At 40.0% G+C, this 24,397-nt stretch overlaps 1 protein-coding gene across 2 annotated transcripts; it reads left to right on the top strand.

Annotated features, from left to right (window-relative positions):
• The first annotated feature begins 871 nt into the window (after positions 1-871).
• Positions 872-12,667, top strand: LOC134631311 (CD81 antigen-like). 2 transcript variants are annotated; one of them, XM_063479517.1, is made up of 8 exons: positions 872-964; positions 3,514-3,628; positions 9,054-9,151; positions 9,242-9,316; positions 9,487-9,600; positions 9,727-9,828; positions 11,793-11,876; positions 11,993-12,667. In XM_063479517.1, the coding sequence occupies exons 1-8, from the start codon at positions 914-916 to the stop codon at positions 12,056-12,058; spliced, it is 705 nt and encodes a 234-aa protein (XP_063335587.1). In that variant the 5' UTR covers positions 872-913; the 3' UTR covers positions 12,059-12,667. The 2 variants fall into 2 exon arrangements, with proteins under 2 accessions (XP_063335587.1, XP_063335586.1); XM_063479516.1 differs by lacking the exon at positions 872-964 and adding an exon at positions 1,667-1,851.
• The last annotated feature ends 11,730 nt before the right edge of the window (positions 12,668-24,397 follow it).

Genomic DNA, 24,397 nt, shown 5'->3' with positions numbered 1-24,397 from the left:
CCTTTTCTCAGCAGCTGTGAAAGAAATCAGGGCAGTCTGACACGCATCCCCCTCTAAACCCTGAATTTTCTGCAAGCATCCATTCATTCATTCATTCAGCTGGAGGATCAGAAACGCTCAGGGCTGCCAAGCTCGCTGGAAGGTAGAGAAACCGAATCCAAAACCCAATGTAGCCAATGGCATCACATTAAGAATGGACGTCACATCATCGATAAATCCAAGATGTCGAGAGAGAGATATAAAGAGAGGAAAAACGCCGACAGAATAAATCCAGCTCTTTAAACTCACCAGGATGCGACAGTTGATGAGATCAGCCCTGAGGAAGGTTTATGACTTTCACAGCAAGGTGACTGCGGTGATGATGATGGTAGTGGTGCTGGGTGGAAAGCTCCTGATGGAGCTGCTCAGTCCTTCTGTTGCTGCCTACAGACTCACCTCCTTCACACTCCCGCTCCCTTCCTGAATTTAACGACACGCCGCCACTAAGCAGCAGGTCTTTGTCTCAGCGCTGAGATGCTTCCTCGCTCACAGACTTCACTGCCGTTCATGCATCGCTGAGAAGAACACATCCCTCGCTCTTTTTGATGGGAGGACCACCCCGTTCCCTGCACTGCTGATAAAGAAAATCAAAGATGAGAGGGCGACAAACCTCCCCCAGGAAGAAGAAAAAAGAAGAAAAAACGCCCAATCTGCCAATTATTCTCACCGAGCACAGCTCTTCTCTCAGCACAGATGGAGCATGCCCAGTGGAGAGCCCTGCGTTTATTAAAAACACGCTGTCAAATCCCCCAATTACTGTAAGGATGCTCAAATAATCATCGTTGCTCAGTTTTACTTGTCCTCCTCCTCCTGCTGCTCGCTGAACGTCGTCGCCCGGAGGGTAAATGCTGGGTTAGCGCCTCTAACAGTCCGGATGCTGCTAGGGAAGGTCTTCATCATCTTCACGCACAGCTGGCTGGAGAAGGTGTGACCCTGAAGCCATGAACGCGCACATCTGCTCGTAGCATAAAAAAACACTATTAGAAGAGGGTAAAGCTTCGTGGTTTGCAGACAAGTTCAGATAAGAGCTGAGAGCTCAGATATGAACACAAAGAGCGAAGAAGATTCAAGATTTGCGCAAGTCTGCGTGCTGCACAGCGCGCCTAAATAATTAGTCGCTGAGGATCGTGTTTAATTCGCCAGCAGAGGGCGCGACTGCTCAAAGCAAGGAAATTTTATGGTCCAAATCATTTCAAACATTAAAAAACATAGTAATTAAAGTTGGCAGAATTGCTCCATAATCTAGCTAAAAAAGTAAGTAACAAAACAAAAACAAACAATGAGATATTTCTAAAAATGCCAATTTTATAGCTTTATGGTGTTTTTTAAAGCTGTTTTGAATATGTGATTTAAGATGTGCGGATTTTAAAAATGTAAAGATGCTTTGAAAACTGTTCTTTCTTTCTTTCGTTCGTTCGTTCTTTCTTTCTTAAATCTGGAATACTCCCTAGTGTGTTCACATTTTATGAAATCATTGGGTTTTTTACTTGTTCGCTCGGGTAGATGGGCAACTTGTTATTCACTCGGCCACCTCCTGTCCACTTCACTTGGTGGGCAGTCCTCCCGTCTCGGTTTTCACTCTTGATTATAAAGGAGGAGTTTGCTGTATGAGCCCTTCCAGCCCAGCTGGCCGAACAAACTGAGCCCCCCCTTGGCAGTGACTGTGTGATCCTGGGAAGTAGACTCCTCTCACTCTCACAACTTGTTTGATTTGGGCGTAAGGACGAGCTGACAAGACCTGGAAACATGGCTGTTACGGGCTGTACGAAATGCATTAAATATATGTTATTCTTCTTTAATTTTATTTTCTGGGTGAGTCGACCATATTTTTTGTTCTCCGACGTTAGTTCTAAATTTATTTGAGTAGCGTAGACTTCCTCTGCTTCTTCTTCTTCTTTTGTTTCTCTCGTTTTCTGTTTAACTGATTTAACAGCTGCATTTTTACACATCTGTGAAGACCATAGCTTAAAATAATTTCAAAAAGATAAGCACAGAGGAGTTTCCCTCCTGAACTGCTCTACAAATTAAGCTGCTCCCTCTTAGGGAGAAGGGCAGCATCCATCCATCCACACAGGCACAGCGCACAAACTCTTGGCAGGAGCTAAAAATGCTCTCCCAACCTTCATCAACTTCTTTTCAGCCTGACTGAGCAAACGGGGAAAAGTGAGTGAAAGAGCCGATAGGTAAAAGCCCTCCAGGCTGGCTGGTGTCCCCCCCAATCTTTTTACCGGGATTGTACTCTTTTTTTTTTTTCTTTTCTTTTTTTGCCTCTGCCTGTCTCTCATCATCTGTACTTCAGGTCCACCGTTGATTTAACTAGTGCTCACCTTAACTGTGAACTCCAGACAAAAAAAGAAAAAAGAAAAAAAAAGATTTCAGTTTAAAAAAAGACTCCCTCCGACTGTTTCCTTTTCCGAGAGTAATTCCCAAATTCCTTAATTCCTAAACATAGTGCTCAGACTGCACTGTGTTAAATTTCACATCCAAATGATCATTTTAGTACATTCACCCTGTAAACTGAGCTCTTCTCAAGGCAGTCCCTTTTTTCCTTGCTTCAGTAATATGGGAGAAGCCACAGTAGTTAAACAGCCTAATGTGGGTACATCAGTACATCACTGCAAACTATAGATATATCCATTTTAAGTGCAGAATCGACCATTTGTGTGGGGTGTTTTTAGATTTCCATTTGGTTTGCCTGTTTAGAGTGTGGTTTTGTTTTTAGGACGAACAGAATGCCCATATCCTGGACATGCTGCGCTTGATTGAGTGTTTCCTCTGCTGGCCTCACTGCTGTGCCTGTCATTGTAAAAGCTCTAAGCCCCTTCTTCCTCATTTTGCTATTTTTCACGCTGAGGATTCCGTTTCCTGTTTGCTGAGAACAATGGATTTCAGCCATGGCCAAAAAAACCAAAAAAGAAACGAAAAGAAAAGTGCAGATATAAACACGGGCATGTGAACAATAACAGGAGCTACATGCACTTTAGCTGTTCTATGATGACAATTGTCAAGATATTTTTGCTTCATCAGACACAGAATTTAGAAGAGAGATCAGGGAGTTAAAGTTGAGGCGATTTTAAACAATGCTGCGTGGACATGTCTGGTCGTGGGTCACTGAGGTGTCAGGATGTCCTTTCTTTTCTTAAATGACAGGGGGACAGGTCACACACACACACACACACACACACACACACAGATATTAGCAGAAAGGCTTTGGTGTGGATTTGATCTTACGAAAGTCAGGTTTCATGTTGTCTTAGATGTCACGGTGCTGTCACATGTAAAACATGCTGATGAGTCTTTTCTAAAAAATCTTTAAAATTTAAAAACTACAGGATGATTTTAATATTCATGTTTCCTTTTCACTTTCATTTCAGACACTTAGGTGGGTCTGATCCTCATAAAGGATTCATCAAAGTGACCAAAAAATATGAAACAAAATAATTAAAAACCTTTTTTTGTTTCTTTCTGGGACAGCTGGCTGGAGGTGTGATCTTAGGAGTGGCTCTGTGGCTACGCCACGACAGTCAGACCAGCAACCTCCTCATTCTTCAGTTTGATGATCAGCAGGCACCGGGCACCTTCTATATCAGTGAGTATACACCAATAATTTGAATAATAGTGAACTGGTCCTCAGGACTGTGTGTAGTGGGGCAAGGAGAGCTGCTAAAGGAGAGGTGTGGACAACCAGGAGAAAATGTGAAAAAAAAGAAAAATATGTGTAATTATGTTTTTAAGGCGGAAGTAATTAAAAAAAAGTGAACTTTATTGTTAAGGAGTATTAAAAAAAATTGGGCAGGGGTTGGGGATTAATTTTTTTTTGGGTGGGACCAGAAAACATTTGAGAGCCACCAACTGTACTGAAATACACCCCTCCCTAACACACACAGAGCTCATGGAAATCATAGTTTTGAGTTGGTCTTCAAAACTTTTGCCACAAGTAGATTATTCTTGGACCAGTTTTGAGGTGGCTTTAACACCACAGGGAGATTGTGCCCAGATTTAATGTTGGGAAAGCTGTTAATATTTTATGCTTCAAAGCTAAATATTCACAGAGTGAAGTGGCCTCATTTTGGCATCTACGGACTCTTACATTATAGCTCATACCACCCTCTCATTCAGAGTCAGGTTTCTATATTAAGGATACTTTACTTCATATTTGTTGTTCTTTTATCCAGCTCCTGTAAGGTGAGGAGTCCCTAAGGAAACTGCTCTGCCCTCGTTTTTCATCCTTATCATGATGGAAAGTTTACATTTAACAAAGTGATAAAAATTTAACTCACGTGCTTCATGGTGAGCTGTGAGTGACATCCAGATATTTAGGAAATAGTAGGCGTGACACGACCTCTAAGAAGACCAGGAAACAGGACTTGCGTACATCCGCAGCATGAATTAAAAGCAGCAGGGCCAGGAGCTACACCTCAGTCCACATGCTGTAAGGCACATGCAGGAGAACATCTCTGATTCAGTTTATGGAAAAAGTCCCAGCCTTGATGTTCTTTCAAGAGAGAGGCCAGATGCTTCAGACAGATGTTTAAACACATGCTGGCTTTGAGAAAGTGGTCTAAGAGCGTAGCTGAAGCGATCATGAGCCTTCTGTTGTTCACACTTTAAAGTATTTGATCCTCAGGAAAATTCAGGAGTTCTGCACTACTGAACCGCAGCTCCATCTCTGTAACTGCACATGTTTTGCATTTTTTAACCTTCTGTGTCGTGTCATGCCCACGACATGAACTAAGGTTATGGGTTGCAAGCACGTCTCCTTCACTGCCCTCAGAAGTCCTAAGGTTGGCCATGAAACCTACAATACATGATACAATTTAAAAATTTCAACGGTCCGTGATCTTGGTTTGTTGTGGTGGTGAACTCTAGTGAGCCCATTAATTTACATTTGGGCCCCTGCTGCGCTCCCATACTTACTCCTCAGTAAGTATACGGAGCAAAGGCGGGCCGTGCTTTTTATAGAGGCGAGACACACTCGTGATTTTAAAGGCAGGGCGGCAAGTGGGGCCCACCCAGGCAAGATCAAGAGACTGCGTCTTCTTTTTTCCTCCCCTGTCCCTTAGACATACGCCCTTACATAATTCAAAAAAAAACTTGTACATCTGCACATTATCCCTCAAATTAGAGTTTGGAATGGATGTTTTTAGCATGCTGGCACACCAAAGTGGTATTTATGTAAGACTGAAAATACACACCATCCTGCCTCTTCACCAGAGCTTGAACCCATTACTTGTGGCAGCTGACAGTAGTCTGGTCTGGGTAGTGTTACAACTCCTCGTACTGTACATTTCTACAAAACATGCTTAATGAGGCTCTTAGAGGCAGATAAGAATTAATTCCCCCTCTCATGTCTGTATGTAAACATGAGATTACAGCCAGGACTGGAAAACAAGGGATAAAAGCTTATAAGGCTAGCCAAGAGTTGACTAAACCCAGAAGGTTTACACAATGTTGTGAACTCTAAAAGTGCCAGTTGTCTTTATACATGCCCCCACATTCGGCTTCATAATAAATCACCATATTTGACAGTACAATCACAATGAGAGAGGAGCCAACCAGTTAGACCACTATTTTTAGTGGCAGAAAGTAGATACATTTCCTTGTATTTTTAACAGCTCTATTCTCACCTCTGTAGCCCAGTGATTCAAACCCCCAAACTGCTCCTGATATATCAGCATGCTGTATAAAAGCTCTTTGGGTGGTCCACTTTTTTATTTTAAATTGGATCTGTTATGTTCATTTGCAACTCCCCCTTTTCTTGGACTTTTTAGAGTAGCTTTGCGTGATTTCAGTGTTCAAAATAATCCTTATTTATCTTACACTTAGGTCCTGATGCAGGCTTTCGGTTCAACCTCTGATTCAAACAAGCCGCTTCGGTCAGAAAAAAGGCAAAATGGAGTTTCTGCCTCATAGTGATTGCTTGCACATACACTGACCTCAGCAGACAGCATTAGGCTTGTGCACTTATGCCTTATCTCCTAAAAAGATTATACCTTAAAGGTTGTTTCATTTTATTTAAATAATTTTAAGATCTTAGCATTTTTGGCATTTAAAAATCCAATTTTCTTAGTGGAGTCTTTCGCTGTCGTCTCTTACCTTTAAAGTTCGCCCACTTTTTTGTACAGTTAAACAAATGAGATCATATCACAGGATAATCTTTGACATTTAAAGCTTCTGGTTGGTAGATTTAATTACACTGTGTCTCTTAGCTCCAGCTTCACATTCACGAGTCAGTCATAAAAGTAGATGCTCAGAAAAAAAGGAAATAAGAATATCTCCCAAAATTTCAAAATGCTCCGCTAAAGTGTTGAAATCGCTGCTACACATTGTGAAAAATTTTAGTATTGTGTAAATTTGACTCTTCGCTGCAGAGGGATAATGGAAAAAGTCCTTGTGTGTCTCTTTTGTCTGCCCTTTTTGTTTTAAAGTCTTTGAAATAACAAGAGAAAAGCCAAATAGATCTTTTTTTAAACAACTAACCCTCCTCACATAATTTATCCACTGACATACTGTATAACAGGCTTCGTCTCCGTTGTCTTGCTCCTGACTTTTCCCTTTTTAAATACTGGATGAGAAGAGCAAGTGGGGCTTTTAGCTTGCGCCCACCCCACCACCACCACTTGGGGAGATTACACTCCGAGACAAGAAATAAATGAACTACCCCGGGGGTTTAAAATCGCCTGTCTCCCTTAAAGTCTCAATAGCCTTCAAGCTTCAAAAGGTGTTGTCATAGTAATGGAAGGCAGTGGAAATAATGCCTGCTTTGCCGCATTGCCGGGTTACTGGCCCTGGTAGCCGTTTCACAGCGCAACAAAAGAGAACGAAAAAGGAGGGGTAGTGAGTCGACACAGAGAGAGCGCAGATCTAAGGATGGGAGATAGTTCTGCGTGATAAATGAGGTACAGTGCGAGGTGTTGGAGGCCTGCAGATGCAACAGAGTCAGAGTCACTTACTGTCTGTCCCCTTTTTAGACTGCTCTGTCAGGCCACATTAGAGGATCGGTGTGCTTTGTTTTTTTATGCACACAAGAATAGAAAAGCCAGAAACAGACTGTTCCCGAACCATTTCCCGCTAAAAGCACAGCTAGAAGACCCCCTTCACATCTTATGTAAAAGTACACTGCACGCTGCTAGTTTAGTCCAGCAGCTCTAACTTTAGCAGCTGCCTTCTGAAGTTTGTAAATGTAGGATAGAAAGGGCTGTGACTGATTCTCATATTCCTAGTTTGAATTTTTTCCCTTTATATGGAGTCTTTTGTGCTTTGTGAATTACATAGTTGAAGATATCTTTTCACTCCCCTCTAACATGGTTCAGGAGTCCAGTCTTTGGACATCACCTCGTAATATGAGATCTTCTGTACTCATGGAGATTTAAAAGGTGAGATTAGTGAGGTGTGCAAGTCCAAAACTTTGGGAAGTACTGGTCTAATATTAGGTGGTGCGATGGTTAGTTCTGCCACCTTACAGCAAGAAAGTCATGGGAGTGAATCCAGGCTGGAACCTTTCTGCATGTGCCTTCCCACAGTCTAAACACATGCCTGTCTCTGTGTTAACACTGCAACATACTGGCAACCTGCCCAGGGCCTAACCCCACCGCTCACCCCGTGAGAGCTGGGATAGGCTCCCTGAATAAAATAAGTGAAAGAAAATGAATGAATGGTTTAGTATCATGAGAATTTCTTGCTTATTGTGCCTATCATGTTGTATTATCCAATATCATGTTCTGAAATCTAAACCCGAGCTACAGAAGAAATAAGAAAACTATAAAATAGCAGAAAATCTCTAAAAGGATTCTTAAAGTTAGAGCTCGTTGGATGAATATCATGAGATTATTATTAAACAAATTGCAGTTTGACAGGAATGTTATATCTTCTAGCTTTTTATTCATGCTGATAATTTGTTTTCATTAAGATTTTTTTGTGTGTTTGAGCAGTGTCCACCCGCACCCTTCTCGTGATGCCTCTGGAGAAAACTGATAGCAGTTATTATTTTTTTGTATGTGCGTTTCTTTTGCGTGGGCAAATTTCCTGGTGTAACACAAATATGCTGCCATTTAACAGGCGATCTCTACAAAAGTGGCAGAAAGTGAGTACATACAGTGCTTACAGCACAGCTTTCATTCTGCGTGTAGTTAAATGGAACGCCTGCTAGGTGACAATTTCACATGACTGATGCTGCACAAGAAATTTTTTCCTACAACGCAAATGCTGAATCTATAAAACACAGTCAATTTCCTTTAGAGACTCTAACAGTAAATAAAGCAATTACACTTGGCTTCATGTGAGGCAACCGACGTCAAACGTCAAATTACTGGTTTCATATTATCACCAATAAGTAAAGCAACTCATGTATACACGAGAAGAGATTAGAGGGCACAGTAATTCTGAAGGAGACTTTATTGCATTTCAAGTAATTTTACTTTTTATATAATCCTACACCGATAATGCAAAACAGATTTTTAGCACCCACACAGTGTTTTTTCCTTTAAGCTGCAGAAAACACAAACCAGGCCTCTGCTGTAACTGGAGCTTTATTACCATCCATTGACTTTTTGCTAGTGTGGAGTGCCTCCATTATGGCTATCTGACATTTACATTTAAAACATATATTTTTACACATAATGCCAGTTTAAATTGCAAATAAAAAAAAATGTGTGTACATTTGTGGGCGGGTGTCAGTGAGTGTCTGTCCTTCTGTTTCCTGGGGAAGTATAATGGTCCAGGTCAGAGGTCAGTACAGAGGGGGGTCGAGGGTGTCTCAAGGGAATTTCCTCCCCTAAGGGAAGCACACAGTCATCTCTGCCTCTCTTAGTCAGGATCTGGAATCTTACCTTCAGGATGTTAACAGTTTCATCCTACAGAGTCATCAGGAAGTCAAAACCCAAACAATGAGCAGTGGGAACTTGCAGGTCTAACACTGCTGCCCTCTAGTGGTGCTGATGATGCGCTGTCGCTATGGTAAACCAAATGTCTTTAAGCCGTTGATGGACAGTTTCCTGCTCACTGTGCGTTTACAGGTGTGTACATACTAATAGCTGTGGGAGCTGTTATGATGCTTGTGGGCTTCCTTGGATGTTATGGTGCCATTCAGGAATCTCAGTGCCTTCTGGGCACAGTGAGTATACCGTTTTATCCACAAGTGACACAATAAAGTATTTTAATCTTTGGAGTCACTGAAGTTAAAATAAATATCTTTGATTTGTAGTTCTTCTTCTTTTTGGTGATCCTATTTGCCTGTGAAGTGGCTGCAGCAATCTGGGGTTTCATGAACAGGGACACTGTAAGCACACACACACACACACACCTACACACACAGACACATACACACAGTCACGGTTCACAGCTTGTTTGATGTCTGCATTGATGTTCCTTCTCTGCTCCTCTAGTGAATCGTCTCTGTTTGTTGCTGTGTCTTTTAAACACCCCATCCCCATTCCTGATTATTCACAGATCTCCAAAGAACTGATCAATTTCTACGACTCTGCGTACATCAAGGCTATGGATGTGTCTGGGTCTGCCAGTAAAGACAGTGCCATCAAGGTGTTGGATGTTTTCCACAAAACGGTACGAAATGATGGGGGAAAAAAATCATCACTTTCTTTTTTTTTTGACCCTGCTGCTTTGTTTTTGAAATGACAGGGTACAGAAATATTGTTGACTTCATGTTCCTGTGTTTTCTTTCTTGTTCAGCTCGACTGCTGCGGTAAAGGGGATGACACGGCTCTCTTTTTACAACTTGCCACCACCTTATGTCCTACAAAGTCTCCAGAGGATTTTCAGTTGAGCTCTCAGGTATGCACAAATCTTTTGTTGTCTTCCCACTCCTTTTCAATATGTAGCTAAATCAGAACAATATTGAAATGTATTAGCTTTATTTTGTATAGCATTTTTTTTCTTCTTTTCTTTGCTTAATGAACTTTGTATATTGTTTCCATGATCGAAATAAATTAACACACAAACAAGTATTAGTAGTAGTAATAATAATAATAATAACAACAACAACATTAATACTAATGTAAGCTTGTTTATTATATTTTTGTAATATAAAAAAAAAATCACTGTAAAGTATTACTAAGGAACTGGGTTGCTACATGTCCCAAATGTAATATGTTCAAGTACATTTAAAATACATTTAGTCCCGTGAAGGCCACAGCAAATGAATCACATGCGTGCACACATCATTCAGTAATTCCTTACTCATCATGGACTGTCACTCTGGAGAGACCACTCCCTTTAGGATTTGTCTTAATTTGCAGTGACATCTCGCTAAGGGACAGCTGGACTGAAACCAAGCAAGTATTGCAGAGCTGATTAGCTCTCATTACTATGTAGGATTCAAAAAAAACATTTTTTTCCCTGTAGTTTTGTAGATTTGCAGGTATTTTGTTGGTTTTTCAGTGACTGCAGTGCGGTCGCGTTAGACAGAAAACGTTAATGTTAAGAAATTTCAGGTATAACAAGTTTGCAATTTTCTTAAGCCACCCCTCAGGCTCAAGGAACAAACCAGTCTTATAGCTACACATAACAGACAACTTAGCAAAGAATCAATATTGAATTGCCTCTTTAGCCACTGTTGCTGTCAGTCTGTCATAAAAACACAAAGTTGTTCCCATTTTTATTGTTAAATTTACAAAAAACACAGTTTGACAGTCATAAAGTTGCACTTTTGCACCAACATGGTGACTCAAAAAAAATGTTTGTTAAAAACTTAGCATATTTCAGCACTGTGTGCTGTGTGTCCTTAAAGATTTGAGGAGAGTGAACAATTGGAGAACAAAAGAAGTGACAGGCCTAGAAAAAGCTGTTTATCTATAGCAGATAAACAGTATCTGAGCCATGACCTTAAGAAACAGGAAGAAACATTCAGCAAAGACTAGATGCATCTGGCTCTTCAGTTGACCCATGTACTGTTCCCTGAATCATCATCAGAAATGGTCTGAGTGGAAGGATGGCTATCAAGAGGCCATTCTTAGGCAATTCTTCCTGTTTTGCCTAAGGAAGTGAAAGAGTGAGCAAAGGCTGAGGTATGCCAAAATACACAGGAACTGGACTGGAAATCAGTGACAACAGGTCTAATGAAGTGATGAATGAAAACATTTGAAACTTTGGGTTAAAATCAGCGTCAGAAGCCGGGTACAGCAGTGAGTGTCTACAACCAATAGATAAAACACAATGGAGGCATCATTTCAGTCAGTGGTGTTGGAAATCTTGAATTGCTGAAATTCTGAACACAGAAAAGTAGAATCAGACTTTAATATTGTATGAAAAACGTCTGATTGGCAAGGGCTTCATTTTTCAGCATGGCAATGATCCCATACACAGTGCCGTTGCAGTGAAAGCATACACAGATGCACGAATAGAAAAACACAGTAAAATATGGCTAAAATGTCAGATTTTTATTCTTTGACAATTACTTTTCATTGTGATTTTAAAGAGAGTTTGGGGATTCTGACATGACACATGCAAGGATACACCTCATCATATTTAGTAAATGACCAAACTTGGTGATACCATTAACAATGACTTGTATCCTCTTATAACTGTTAGTATGAAAATTGCTATCAGAAATCATTTAATTCACCATTCAGAAAACTGGTCAGAATAAGCGGATATTCTGCACCTTGTTTTGACTGCAGGCTCTGCTCTCAGTTATTAGTGAGCTGTAACAGTTTGTGTGCAGAGTGAAGGACAGAAAGTTCTCATTCATTACTATGGTGTGGTCAGCATTCCTTATTTTCCCTCTTTCTCCCTGTCAGAGCTGTCATTATAAACTGGTCGAGCTCTTCTCTGAGAAGCTCTACGTCATTGGTCTGGCCGCCTTGGTCGTTGCTGTCATCATGGTGGGTATTAGATTGAAAATGCATTTGTCTAAATCTCTGCTTTCATCCGCTGTGATAACATTGCAGGTACTGGAATACTCCCTTTGAATTAAACTGCTTTCATCTTTCACATTTAGATCTTTGAGATGATCTTCACCATGGTGCTCTGCTGTGGGATCCGCAATAGCCCCGGAGTATACTAGCAGTCCAACAAGCAGCAAGAGCCGCACCATCCTGTATTGGAATCATTTTGTTGTGTGTTTCTGTGCATCGGCTCCACTTCTTCATGCTTAAGTCACAAGATGGATATTTCTGCATTTGTTTTATTTTCTAGAAAATTGAAAGCTGTTTTTAAGATCTGTCTTCACTAACTATTTAGACAGTATCGTAGTTTCTAGCAGTGAGATTTTCCTTATTTATCATGGAAAATGTCTTCATTATAAATCTTTTATACATACAATTTGTTGTGAAATATTTATCTGTCAGTCATTAATTCTGTTTTTACGGATGTATAAATTGTACATATACTTCTCATATGTTCATGACAGGAGTTAGTGTATTCCCTGATTGATTGTTGCATCTTGCTTCAGTGTGATAGTAATTTAAGTGGCAGGCTTTCAACAGTTGAAGGAAATATTCTGTTTTGCTCAAATAACAAAAAAAGAATCGGCGAGTATGTTTTCAGTCCGCTGTGTGGTTCTTCCTACCTGAACTTACTAAACACCTTTCTTTAAAAAAACAGGATAAAACATCAATATCTTCGCTCATAACCGGTTTTAATAACTCTAATAAATTATGCTAACTCTCTTGTACCATTGATTCGTCTTCATCTTTGTCTTTGTCTTTTTTTCTTTTCTTTTTTCTTTTTTGACTACTCCCTTTAGGTGTTGTCACAGAGGATTAACCTTCTTATTCACATATTTGATTTGGCAAAGATTTATGGCCTGACGCGATCCTCCTCACTTACCCAGGCTCGGGCTGGCAGTGGGAGTGCACTGGCTTTTGGCCCTCAGGGGCTGGCTTTCTTGCATCATTGCTTGTGATCTATAGGTTGAAGTGCTTTCTTATGTCTTAGGGATTTTCTCACATTGCTTCCCATTGGTTAAATTAAAAACAAAAATAACAACATTTAACAAAAGAGAAACACATCTGTCGTTTCTGTCTTTTGTTCTATCTCCCCCCCGTCACGCCCAACTGGTCATAGCAGATAGCCGCCACTCCGTGTGACTGGTTGTGCTAATCTCAGTGCTAGCACGCACTTCCAAAATAGTATGCATGAGCAAGTCTCATAAAAGATGTAGTATTTAAGTCACTTTAGCCTCTGGAAGCCACTTGGCAACCCAGCTCCTCCTTACTATATTGTGTCTGAATCCTTGTCGAGCTCTCCCTGACTAAGGATTTGCTAATGCTTGTGGAATAAGGAGGAAGGTCTCAACGCAGAGCCACACTTCCAAATTTAAATCACAGCAGGTCAAAAACCATCTTCTCTTAACTGAAGTTAACCTTATTACTCTCATTTGGTAATGTCTCAGTTCTTATTTCCTACCAGGAAGCCACTACATTCATCACTGCTGCATCACTGTTGGCTTCCTGTTGAATTTAGAGTACATTTTAAGATCCTGGTCTTGACATTCAGAGCCTTGCATGGACTGGCACCACCCTACATCTCCGATCTGCTACAGCCCTATGTCCCTGAGGTCATCTGATCAGGGCTTACTTGCTATAAAACAGACTAAGATGAGAACTAAGGGTGACAGAGCTTTTGCTGCTGTGGCCCCGAGACTGTGAAACTCTCTCCCTCATACATTAAAAACCGTGGACTTGGTAGTTGTTTTTAAAAAACAACTCAAAACTCACCTTTTTAAACCTGTTTTTGGTTAATTTTTGCCTGTTTTATATTGTCTGTTTTACCTTTTTATTATTTGTTATCTTATGTGCAGCACTTTGTGACTCTGTCTCGAAAGGTGCTATATAAATAAAATTTTATTATTATTTATTATTATTAATAATTATCCAGGAGGAAAAATATGCAACTTGGACATTTTTTAAACAGTTTGCATCTTTGAGCCATGTCCAGGTTGTCCATGTGAATCCACATCTTCACAAAAACATCCAGTTTCTACACTGTGAGCTTTTCAGTATAGAACATGCCGTACGTGAGCTCTCTGTTCAACATTAAGGAGTCCGCTCTGTTGAACCATCTCGCTCTTTAAGTTTCTTCTTGATTGCCGCCTTGTTTCAAACCTGCTCACAGGCCTGCCGTTTTTGATGTGAGTCACCACCGGGTGGCACTGTTAGCTTCTTGCTCACTCAGCACCCCCCACCCTCAGCAGCAGCAGAGTCACTTCAGTTAAAAAGTGAACTGACTTGTCTTTCTGGCCCTTTGGCAGACACACCCGGTACACATGTTTGCTCTGGCTGCTTTCTCATCAGAGAAGGCAGCATTTGTGCTCATCTCACGTGTTTTTAAACCTACATTTTGCTGGTTGACAATCTCTGGCATGTTGTTCTTTGATTTCTGTTATCATATCATTGTGTGTTGTTATGTGCAAGCCCACACACTTAGCCTGACTTTGGTCTGTTGCTTGAGGGCGTGTACTTTGGTTCCAAGTTGAAAGAAAATCCTAATGCAATATTATTTAGATAACAGCGCGTTACAGTGAGAGTGGAGGATACAATTTGTGGAAGCTGCATTTCCTGTAAAAAAAACAAACAAACAAACAAACAAACTTTGATCTCATTAATGATCTTGTGGCTAATTGGAAACTGCCTCCTGACGTTTGCACCCAAAATTTCATGGAAAGCCAGAGGAGTGGAAGCTGTGACAGAAGCACAGCAATGCCCATGGGTTTGCTCTGGGATGTTCTGTTACCACACATGGGTGTAATCAGTGGCCATTAATCACATCTTGGCTGGATGTTTGATTCAGCACTGAGGTTTGGCAGGCAAATTAGATTAACTTTCACCTGTTGAAAAATCATCCACGCCTACAACCTTCGCACCTCCTTCTGGCGTCACTCAGGTTTAAATGCTCCAGCAGACCCTGGGTTCTCTTTAAATGGACTGTTTGATTGTGTGTGTCTTAAAGGACATTGAAAGTTTTTATTTTTTAGTGAGGTGACCAATTATTGTCAGGGTACGGCTGAGAGGCATGATGTGAACTAGAACGCTGGACTCAGGAGACAGAGGATAAACTCAAAAAAGCACTTTTAATGTTGAACTCTTGAACAAAAATACAAAGTGCAGTTAAACAGAAGCAAGTACTCTGAAAACTAGGAATATCTGGGGGAGAAACAGAACAAGGAAACACACAACCATACATGTTGATGCAACGAAGAACAAGGGAAGACTCAGACAATGTATGCACACGCATGCCAGCTAATGAGGAGATAGGAAATAGGTGGGAGGACAGTTGAAGCTAATCATGAAAATTAGATAAAGGAAGTGAAATCTAACATAAAACACAGAATAGCTTCATCAAAATCAAACAGGAAGATGGACACAAATGAAAGGGGAGTAACTTCCCACAAGAGCAACTTCACACAGGAAGCAAAGAAGGACCAAAAACACAAAGGTGGATAAACTAAATACTAGTATACTACTTAACCAAGGTACACAAAGACATTTGGAAGACAAAGGTAAAATATAAACAAGACAACCCATTATGCAAAAAGAGCAAACACAACATAAATGATCCTCCAAACTAAAATGTATCATAATTTATCACAGAAACTCAAAAACCTGGGCCTTTGTGACAGATCTCACAGATAAAGCTAACACTTTATAATACGGCCTGCAACCAAGGGTGTAATCCAACTTTAATTGAAAGGCAGTTTTAGTGTGTTTTATTTGAAATAGATACACTAGAACAAGGGAGTAAACAAGTCAATTTTTCATAGGAAAAAATAAATAATTATACTGTAAGTAAATTTAAGTACAGCCTAATTTCCTGGTAATTTTGCAGAAAAATAATCAAACCTTTCCCCTTCATACATCAGAAGTACACTGCATGTTTTGGGACATAAGACATATTATGGAGTGTGTTAGCATGCCTTTTTATGTCTTTAATTTTTTTTACAGCATTCTTTTAATGTTGTTATGTTAATAATAATAATAATAATAATAATAATAATAATAATAATACATTTTATTTAAGAAAGCGCCTTTCAAAACACTCAAAGACACTGTACACAAGCAATAACAACAACAAACAACAATTTACAAAATAATAAGGATACAACGTTTAGCAAATAAATAAAATATTTCAAAGTAGCAGGATGGAAAAATGTATGTGGAATAGGCTAATGTGAATAGGTGAGTTTTGAGTCTGGACTTAAAAAGAGGGAGGGAAGTCATGTTTCTTATCTCAGGAGGAAGGGAGTTCCAAAGACGAGGGGCAGAGCAACAGAAAGCCCTGCGCCCCATGGTGGCTAGCCGGGGGAAAGGGACGGGAAGAGGATCTGAGACACCGAGAAGGAATGGTGACTTGAACCAGGTCAGAGAGGTATGAAGGCAAGAGATGATGGAAAGCCTTGAAGGTGTACAAAGTATCTTGAAATTGATGTGGTATTCAACCAGTGAAGCTGCTGCAGGGCAGGGGTGATGTGGTGCATAGAGGAGGTTCTGGTGATAATACGAGCAGCAGAGTTCTGGACACGTTGAAGCTTATGGATAGATTTTTGACTAAGACCAAAAAGAAGAGGGTTGCAGTAATCGATCCGGGAAGTAACCACACTATAATTATTTCTTTGTTTCCTGTAAAAATCAGACTTGTTACTCCCTTATTCTAGTGTACCTAATTGTACGTATGTCAAGACATTGCTTTATTTAAAAAAGAAAAAAAGAAACAAATTAGCCAAACGGGGATGTGTTTGGTGCACCTGGGATCTGAATGATTTAATCATCTGAAATAGTAAAGTAAAAAAAAAATTGCATTTGTAATCCTACGCAGGTGAAATACCTAAGTATAAAAAGTCAGAGTGCTCATTGTGTGCAGAATGGGCCTGTGTCTGATACAGTGAGAAGTCCATACCATTAGATTAAGTAAACATTTTTCATTAAATCAGTTTTAAGGAGTGTAAGAGGCAGATGCTTTCAGCTTTTGTTTGCTTCTGGATAATAGATTATAATAGATTATTTTCTCTCTCTCTTTAGTTTGATCCTCAGCAGGTCAGCTGCAGATGAGTGAAACTGAAATCAGGTGCTTAACCGAGCCAGGTGAGAATATTGCAGCAATTCATCTAGAAAACTCTCTAGTGGCTTTGGCACTGAGAGCTTTGATAAATTTGTGATGGTATGAGGTTTTGTCAGCTGTAATCTGGGCTTTTAGGGGTTTGTTTTAGGTTGTTTCGTGTGGTAAATCCTCTCAGGTTGTGATCCTGAAGTCTTCCCATGCGGACATCCTGGATCCGAAAGAGAATTATCGATCACAGTCAACCATGTCATCAGTCAGTTTTCCTCTATCTAATATGTACATGTCAGTTTTCAGATGGCATGGTGGGATGATTGTTGCAATGTCAACTCACAGCAAGAAGGTTCTGGGTTCAAATTTACATCCTCCAGTTTTCTCCCACAGTCCAAAGACTTTGGCTTGGGTTAACACGTGATTCTAAATTGAGCAAAGATGTTAATGGTTATCTGTCTATCAATGTTAGCCGTGCTATAGATAAGTGACCTGTCCAGTGTGTGCCCTGGGACAGCTGTGATATTTTTTCCACCTATCTCACCTGTGAATAGTGACGTAAACTGACTCAAATTAAAATTGAGACATCAGTCTAGTGTCAGTTTATTCATTTCACATCAAATATGCACAGACCCTGGCAGAATTGAACTGGAGAAGCAGAGCTGTCCAAACACTTGAGGTCAAAACTTTATAATGAAGAAATAATAGATTATAATAGATTATTTTCATGGTCAATCAATAAACTGACTTTTCTTGATTTTTACTTTGCTCATTAATATCTTTATGGAAGAAAATCTTTACAAATAAAAATCACAAATGAAATAAAATTTGACCTGTAGTTCGCTCCGACCTGAAAAATACCAACAAAACACACAGCAGAAATGATGCAGGCATGACAACCAATTTGTGCGTCTTCATGTCTGAATGTCTGGTTTCTATTATTTTTTTTATTTCTATGCTTTTCTAATGTCTGGGTGTCTTCATGCTTCTAGTCATAGGTTTCAGAGATTACCACAAACAAACAGATGGTTTCTAATGATGCATGAGGCAGCACGCAGAGCAAGGGTGTCTTTCTCTTACCATCAGCTTCTCTGACGCACACACGCAGACATGCGCTGCCCTGAGTCAGTACCCTCTATGTAGATTTCTGTCACTCAGCGCCTCTGGTCTGTGCTGAGAATTCAGTGTAACAGTTGCTCCAATGCTTTAATTACTGACTGAGTGACTCATCAATGAAATGTTGCAACATCCTAACAGAAATTCTTAAAAATTGCACTAACATCGAGCCGTAAAGCAACATAAACAGAGATATTTAAAAGCAATTCACATTACAAAACCTGCTCTGTGTTCTCAGGGAGCCTCAGAAGCAGAGGCAAAAGTTCAGTTAAAAAAAAAAAAGTTTGTCTTTCGTTTTCATTTGCCGCTCTTCCTCGGAATCACTGACAACTGTCTATCTTTTTCACGCCCCACAATGTCTTACTCCCATTTGACTCACCTCTTTGTTTTCTGTACCTCTGCATTTAGTGGAATTATAATTTTCTGGGCGGTGACAGTGGATATAACTTATACTTTCTAATTCCCCCCAGATCAGGTCAGAACAGGTAAACGTTTGCAGAGAGAGAACCTCCACACTCAACTCCACTTCAGTGGTAATGGTAAGTCAGAACTTATGAACAGACATTTATACTCAGTGCATCATGTTTCCTGCTGTTTGGACCATGAAGTAATATTCTTTTGAATTTCATTAACTGTGGAATTGAAAGATTTGCAGCATCACTCGGCGCTTCATTTATCTCCTACATGTGAAGCAGCCAACCGTTTCTGCTTATAAATGTGCTTTGACAATAGAGGGGAAGTCAGAGAGAACGGGTTTGGAGAGTGTGTGAGGAAATATGTAAAAAGTGATTTTTCAGTTACTAATCTGAGGAAGGAGGTCATGTTTCCATAGATCACCTACTGCATGTGTTTCAATGTAAATGCACTGAGATTGATTTGCTTTTGGAGAAATGAAATCTTTAACGTTATTAGCAAGATGAAATCGCATAATCACGGGAAAATTAGTGAAAAAATAAGCTTTAGATGGATGAAGTGTAATATTTCTCTTTTTCTTATATGTTCAAATGCATTCACACAATAGGAGGAAGCAGACAAAGCAATAAGAGCTGTAATGTCTTTGTACAGTTTGATCCAGTCAGATAGAAACCATTACTGTGTTTATCCTGTGTTTTTCTTTCCCCTAATCTTATCACATTAAGCTAGGTAGATGGTGCAGACATGCAGGTAACGCGTCTTACTATCACGCTCTATATCACTTTTGTTTTGGATACAGTGACTCATAGTTGCTAAGAGCTGGAATAAAGCAAACTAGATAAAACTGGGGTGTGGCCCAGCTTAATAACAGAGTGTGACTGTGCCACACCTTGTAACAGTCCTGCATTCATACATGACGTCATTTGCGAGACTCAGCTTAATATCGTGCCAATTTGTGAAATCACAGAGAACAAAGCGCTACGTAAATCTACCCAGTGTATTTAAAAAAGTACAACAGAGTAATACTATAATTATTACAAGCATACAAATAGGATTATTTAGAATATATAAGGATATATTGACAAATCTGCATAATAATTGACAAAAACACAAGAAAAAGAAACAGGTGAAAGACGTGTATCAATTTACAACCCACAGGACGTCTGGTGCTAGCTGACCCACCAATCATTTTCTAATTCACTAAATAAAACTGACTGAAGAGGTTTAAAGTGTGAACGCTTTCAAATGTAACAAAAAATTGGTCAGTGTTTATAGCGTGTCTGCAGTTTCGTGTGCTTTGCTGATGACGGGAAAGTGATGCATGGTTTTAAAAATCTAAACTTACAAGCCAACCAGAAAAGTAGAGAGAGCACAGACTGAGAAAGTCGGTGCATAAATATGGCAGAAGGGGCTGGCCCGGGATTCAGATTGCACTGGTTAACTCCACCTACCAGGCAGCTAAAGGAACACAAAGAGAACGCACACACACACACTCAACAGGCCTGGACAAAGCTGGGTCATTACAAGTGTCAGCTTTCGAATGCAATCTAATAAATTATTTGTCTCTCAAATGAACATCAGTGAGTGTCAGTTCTTGTATACGGCTAATGTAACTAACATGCTAGTTCATTTATAAATAATTCATTTTGAAGGAAGATTAGTTAAAAAAAAATTGAAAAATGTCACTGTTATTTATTCATATTTATCTGATCCATGTATTTTATTGTGTGTTAGTTACCCCTGACCTAAACCTAGTCTTACACTGAGGCTTAAACTTATACTGGCACTATTTTTCAAAAGTCAGCAGATATTTTTCTAAAATCCAGTGACTCTCATCACGAGTCTCGTTAACAGATCACCGTGTTTTTCTGCCTTTGCTATATGCTCAAGGTGGAACATTGTGAGTCACCACAAAGTCACAGATTGGATTTTTGTGGATGGTTATCACAACTACAGTGTGAGCCTCACAAACCTGTAGCAAAATGATGCATGCCTCACACTGAAAGCCAAACGCTAGACAAAAAGGTAGTTGAAATAACAACATTTTTAAAAGTTATTGGGATAAAAAAAAGAATACATGACAGGAGACTATCACGGCAGGGGGAAAAAGAACTTTTATGCTCACGGTGTTTATTTAGTGAGGTAGTTGAGAACAGTGGATCTACATGCCAAATGCCTCAAGCTATTAGTAACATTTCCAACGCAAACAATTTTTGTCCCACATTTAGGTTGTTGCAATTTGGTTGCCCTCACTGACATAAAACAATGCTCTTAATATATCACATCTCCCTCTATGTAAAGTTTTTGGCAGCAGAATCCACATAATCTTTTTTTATTTGATTAAATTTGATTTGATTAATTTTTTTTTTAACATTTTCAACAATTTTCAGTCAGTCCCAGTACCTGACCATGATTTATAATTTGCTGAGCCCCTTAACACTGACCTATGAAACATTTAAAAAATGCACCTAACTCAAGGGATGAACACATAACAGACAACTTAGCAAAGAACCTAATTTAAATTGTATTGTCAGACACTTTGCTACAAGCATCCTTACAAACACTCTTAATTTGTCCCAGTTTCTTTAGCTGGATGAAGGAAAATGCCAAAGATAACACAGTTATCAGGCATAAAATTCTATTTTTACACTAGCAAGATGACCCATTAGCCAAAAACTTCATGGCTTGGAAGAAACTCGACCAGTGGAGGACAAAAGAAAAAAATGGAAGGACTAAAACATACAGCAGATACAATATGTTCTTAAGAAACAGGAAAATATCCAGCAAAGATCTGACGAAGGTAGAGATGCAAGAGAACTGACCCCTCAGCTGATCCATCTACTGTTCACCAGTCTCATCAAAAATGGTGTCAGTGGAAGGATGGCTGTAAAGAAATAATTTTAAAGGAAGGGAAACAAGGACAAAAGTCGGAGGTATGTCAAATTACTGTATACAGGAACTGGACAGAAAATAAGTGGTAACGGGAGGGGGGGGTCAAATAATCACCTATTTGTATGAAACCAGTCAGGAGAGAGGCACAGCAGTGAGTGTCTACAGTCATCTGTAAAACACAGTGGAGGCTCTGTTACGGTTTGGGGCTGCAATTTAGCCAAAGGTCTTGGGTGGTCTTGTCAAAATTGATAGAATTATGAACACAGATACAGTGGCTTGCAAAAGTATTCGGCCCCCTTGAACTTTTCCACATTTTGTCACATTACAGCCACAAACATGAATCAATTTTATTGGAATTCCACGTGAAAGACCAATACAAAGTGGTGTACACGTGAGAAGTGGAACGAAAATCATACATGATTCCAAACATTTTTTACAAATAAATAACTGAAAAGTGGGGTGTGCGTAATTATTCAGCCCCCTGAGTCAATACTTTGTAGAACCACCTTTTGCTGCAATTACAGCTGCCAGTCTTTTAGGGTATGTCTCTACCAGCTTTGCACATCTAGAGACTGAAATCCTTGCCCAGTCTTCTTTGCAAAACAGCTCCACAGCTGCCCTGTGACGGCCTCAGAGGTTGTCTAAGAGAATATTGGGAGCAACAACACCATGAAGTCCAAAGAACACACCAGACAGGTCAGGGATAAAGTTATTGAGAAATTTAAAGCAGGCTTGGGCTACAAAAAGATTTCCCAAGCCTTGAACATCCCACAGAGCACTGTTCAAGCGATCATTCAGAAATGGAAGGAGTATGGCACAACTGTAAACCTACCAAGACAAGGCCGTCCACCTAAACTCACAGGCCGAACAAGGAGAGCAGTGATCAGAAATGCAGCCAAGACGCCCATGGTGACTCTGGATGAGCTGCAGAGATCTACAGCTCAGGTGGGGGAATCTGTCCATAGGACAACTATTAGTCGTGCACTGCACAAAGTTGGCCTTTATGGAAGAGTGGCAAGAAGAAAGCCATTGTTAACAGAAAACCATAAGAAGTCCCGTTTGCAGTTTGCCACAAGCCATGTGGGGGACACAGCAAACATGTGGAAGAAGGTGCTCTGGTCAGATGAGACCAAAATGGAACTTTTTGGCCAAAATGCAAAATGCTATGTGTGGCGGAAAACTAACACTGCACATCACTCTGAACACACCATCCCCACTGTCAAATATGGTGGTGGCAGCATCATGCTCTGGGGGTGCTTCTCTTCAGCAGGGACAGGGCAGCTGGTCAGAGTTGATGGGAAGATGGATGGAGCCAAATACAGGGCGATCTTGGAAGAAAACCTCTTGGAGTCTGCAAAAGACTTGAGACTGGGGCGGAGGTTCACCTTCCAGCAGGACAACGACCCTAAACATAAAGCCAGGGCAACAATGGAATGGTTTAAAACAAAACATATCCATGTGTTAGAATGGCCCAGTCAAAGTCCAGATCTAAATCCAATCGAGAATCTGTGGCAAGATCTGAAAACTGCTGTTCACAAACGCTGTCCATCTAATCTGACTGAGCTGGAGCTGTTTTACAAAGAAGAATGGGCAAGAATTTCAGTCTCTAGATGTGCAACGCTTGTAGAGACATACCCTAAAAGACTGGCAGCTGGAATTGCAGCAAAAGGTGGTTCTACAAAGTATTGACTCAGGGGGCTGAATAATTACGCACACCCCACTTTTCAGTTATTTATTTGTAAAAAATGTTTGGAATCATGTATGATTTTCGTTCCACTTCTCACGTGTACACCACTTTGTATTGGTCTTTCACGTGGAATTCCAATAAAATTGATTCATGTTTGTGGCTGTAATGTGACAAAATGTGGAAAAGTTCAAGGGGGCCGGATACTTTTGCAAGCCACTGTAGACTTGGATCCACCATGCTTTACCATCTGGCGAGTGTCTTATTTGCAAACATACTGCCAGTACAGTAAAAATAAACCTGGATAGAAAAACACACAGTAGAGCTGTGTGGGATCATCTTCACAGAGAACAGAAGAAAAGGCAGCAAACATCCAAAGAAGAGCTTTAAATGTCCTTCAAGAAGCCTTAAGAACTATTTCTAAAGACTACTTTAGAAATTATAAGAAAGCTTGCCTAAGAGAGTTAAAAAGACTAAAGGTGGTCACACCAAATCTGGACTTTCAAGCTCACCAGAACTCCACAGACTGTTTTTGCCTTTATATACTGTATTTGCATTTCATTTTGCAGATGTTTCAATACATCACTGCAGCTATCTCGCATTTTTCTACCAAAATTTGAAAAATAAAAGTTGTCTTAAGAATTTTGCTCGATTACTGTTACGTGCATCGCTCGCTATATTTTGTGTGTGAACTCTTGGCGCTAAAAAGTGTCAATTTGAAAATTAACTTACCACTTAAAATAGAAATACTCGAATGCAACATTCAGTTTTATAGTATTTGAATAAATCTTTTTACTTATTCACTCTATTTAAAAAATCGTTACTACAAAAAATTGAGTCAATTTAAAAACAAAACCCAAAAAATCAACAACTTAACAACGAAACAAAAACGGAAGTTGACGTTTCCACAACCGTTCTAAAGAGTTGTTTCCATATTTGTCCCGGTTTCCGGTATTTTCCAGTGAAGTAGGGAAAAAAATATTTTGCAATCAACTTCGCATAACTGTTTTGAAAAACCTTCAAATGGCGTATGCCTGAGTCAGCGAGAATTTGGATTCTTCTCCATCTTATCGGACTCTTATCTAAAGGGGGAGCAGCTCACCTGTGAATCAGGTAGTAAGTGTGACTCGTCTCTGAGGCTCCACCTCCGGCTGCAGAGTTCAGCTCTTTCGGTGCGTCTGACCACAGACAGTTTGAGCTGCCACGACGCAGAGCGCAGGCACCCTGTCCGCGGCAGTGTGTGACCTATTTTTG

Source organism: Pelmatolapia mariae, linkage group LG7 (genome assembly GCF_036321145.2).
Source record: "Pelmatolapia mariae isolate MD_Pm_ZW linkage group LG7, Pm_UMD_F_2, whole genome shotgun sequence".
In the NCBI taxonomy this organism is placed as follows: domain Eukaryota; kingdom Metazoa; phylum Chordata; class Actinopteri; order Cichliformes; family Cichlidae; genus Pelmatolapia; species Pelmatolapia mariae.
The sequence above is the reverse complement of the archived record's forward strand: the minus strand, read 5'-3'. Positions and strand labels throughout refer to the sequence as shown.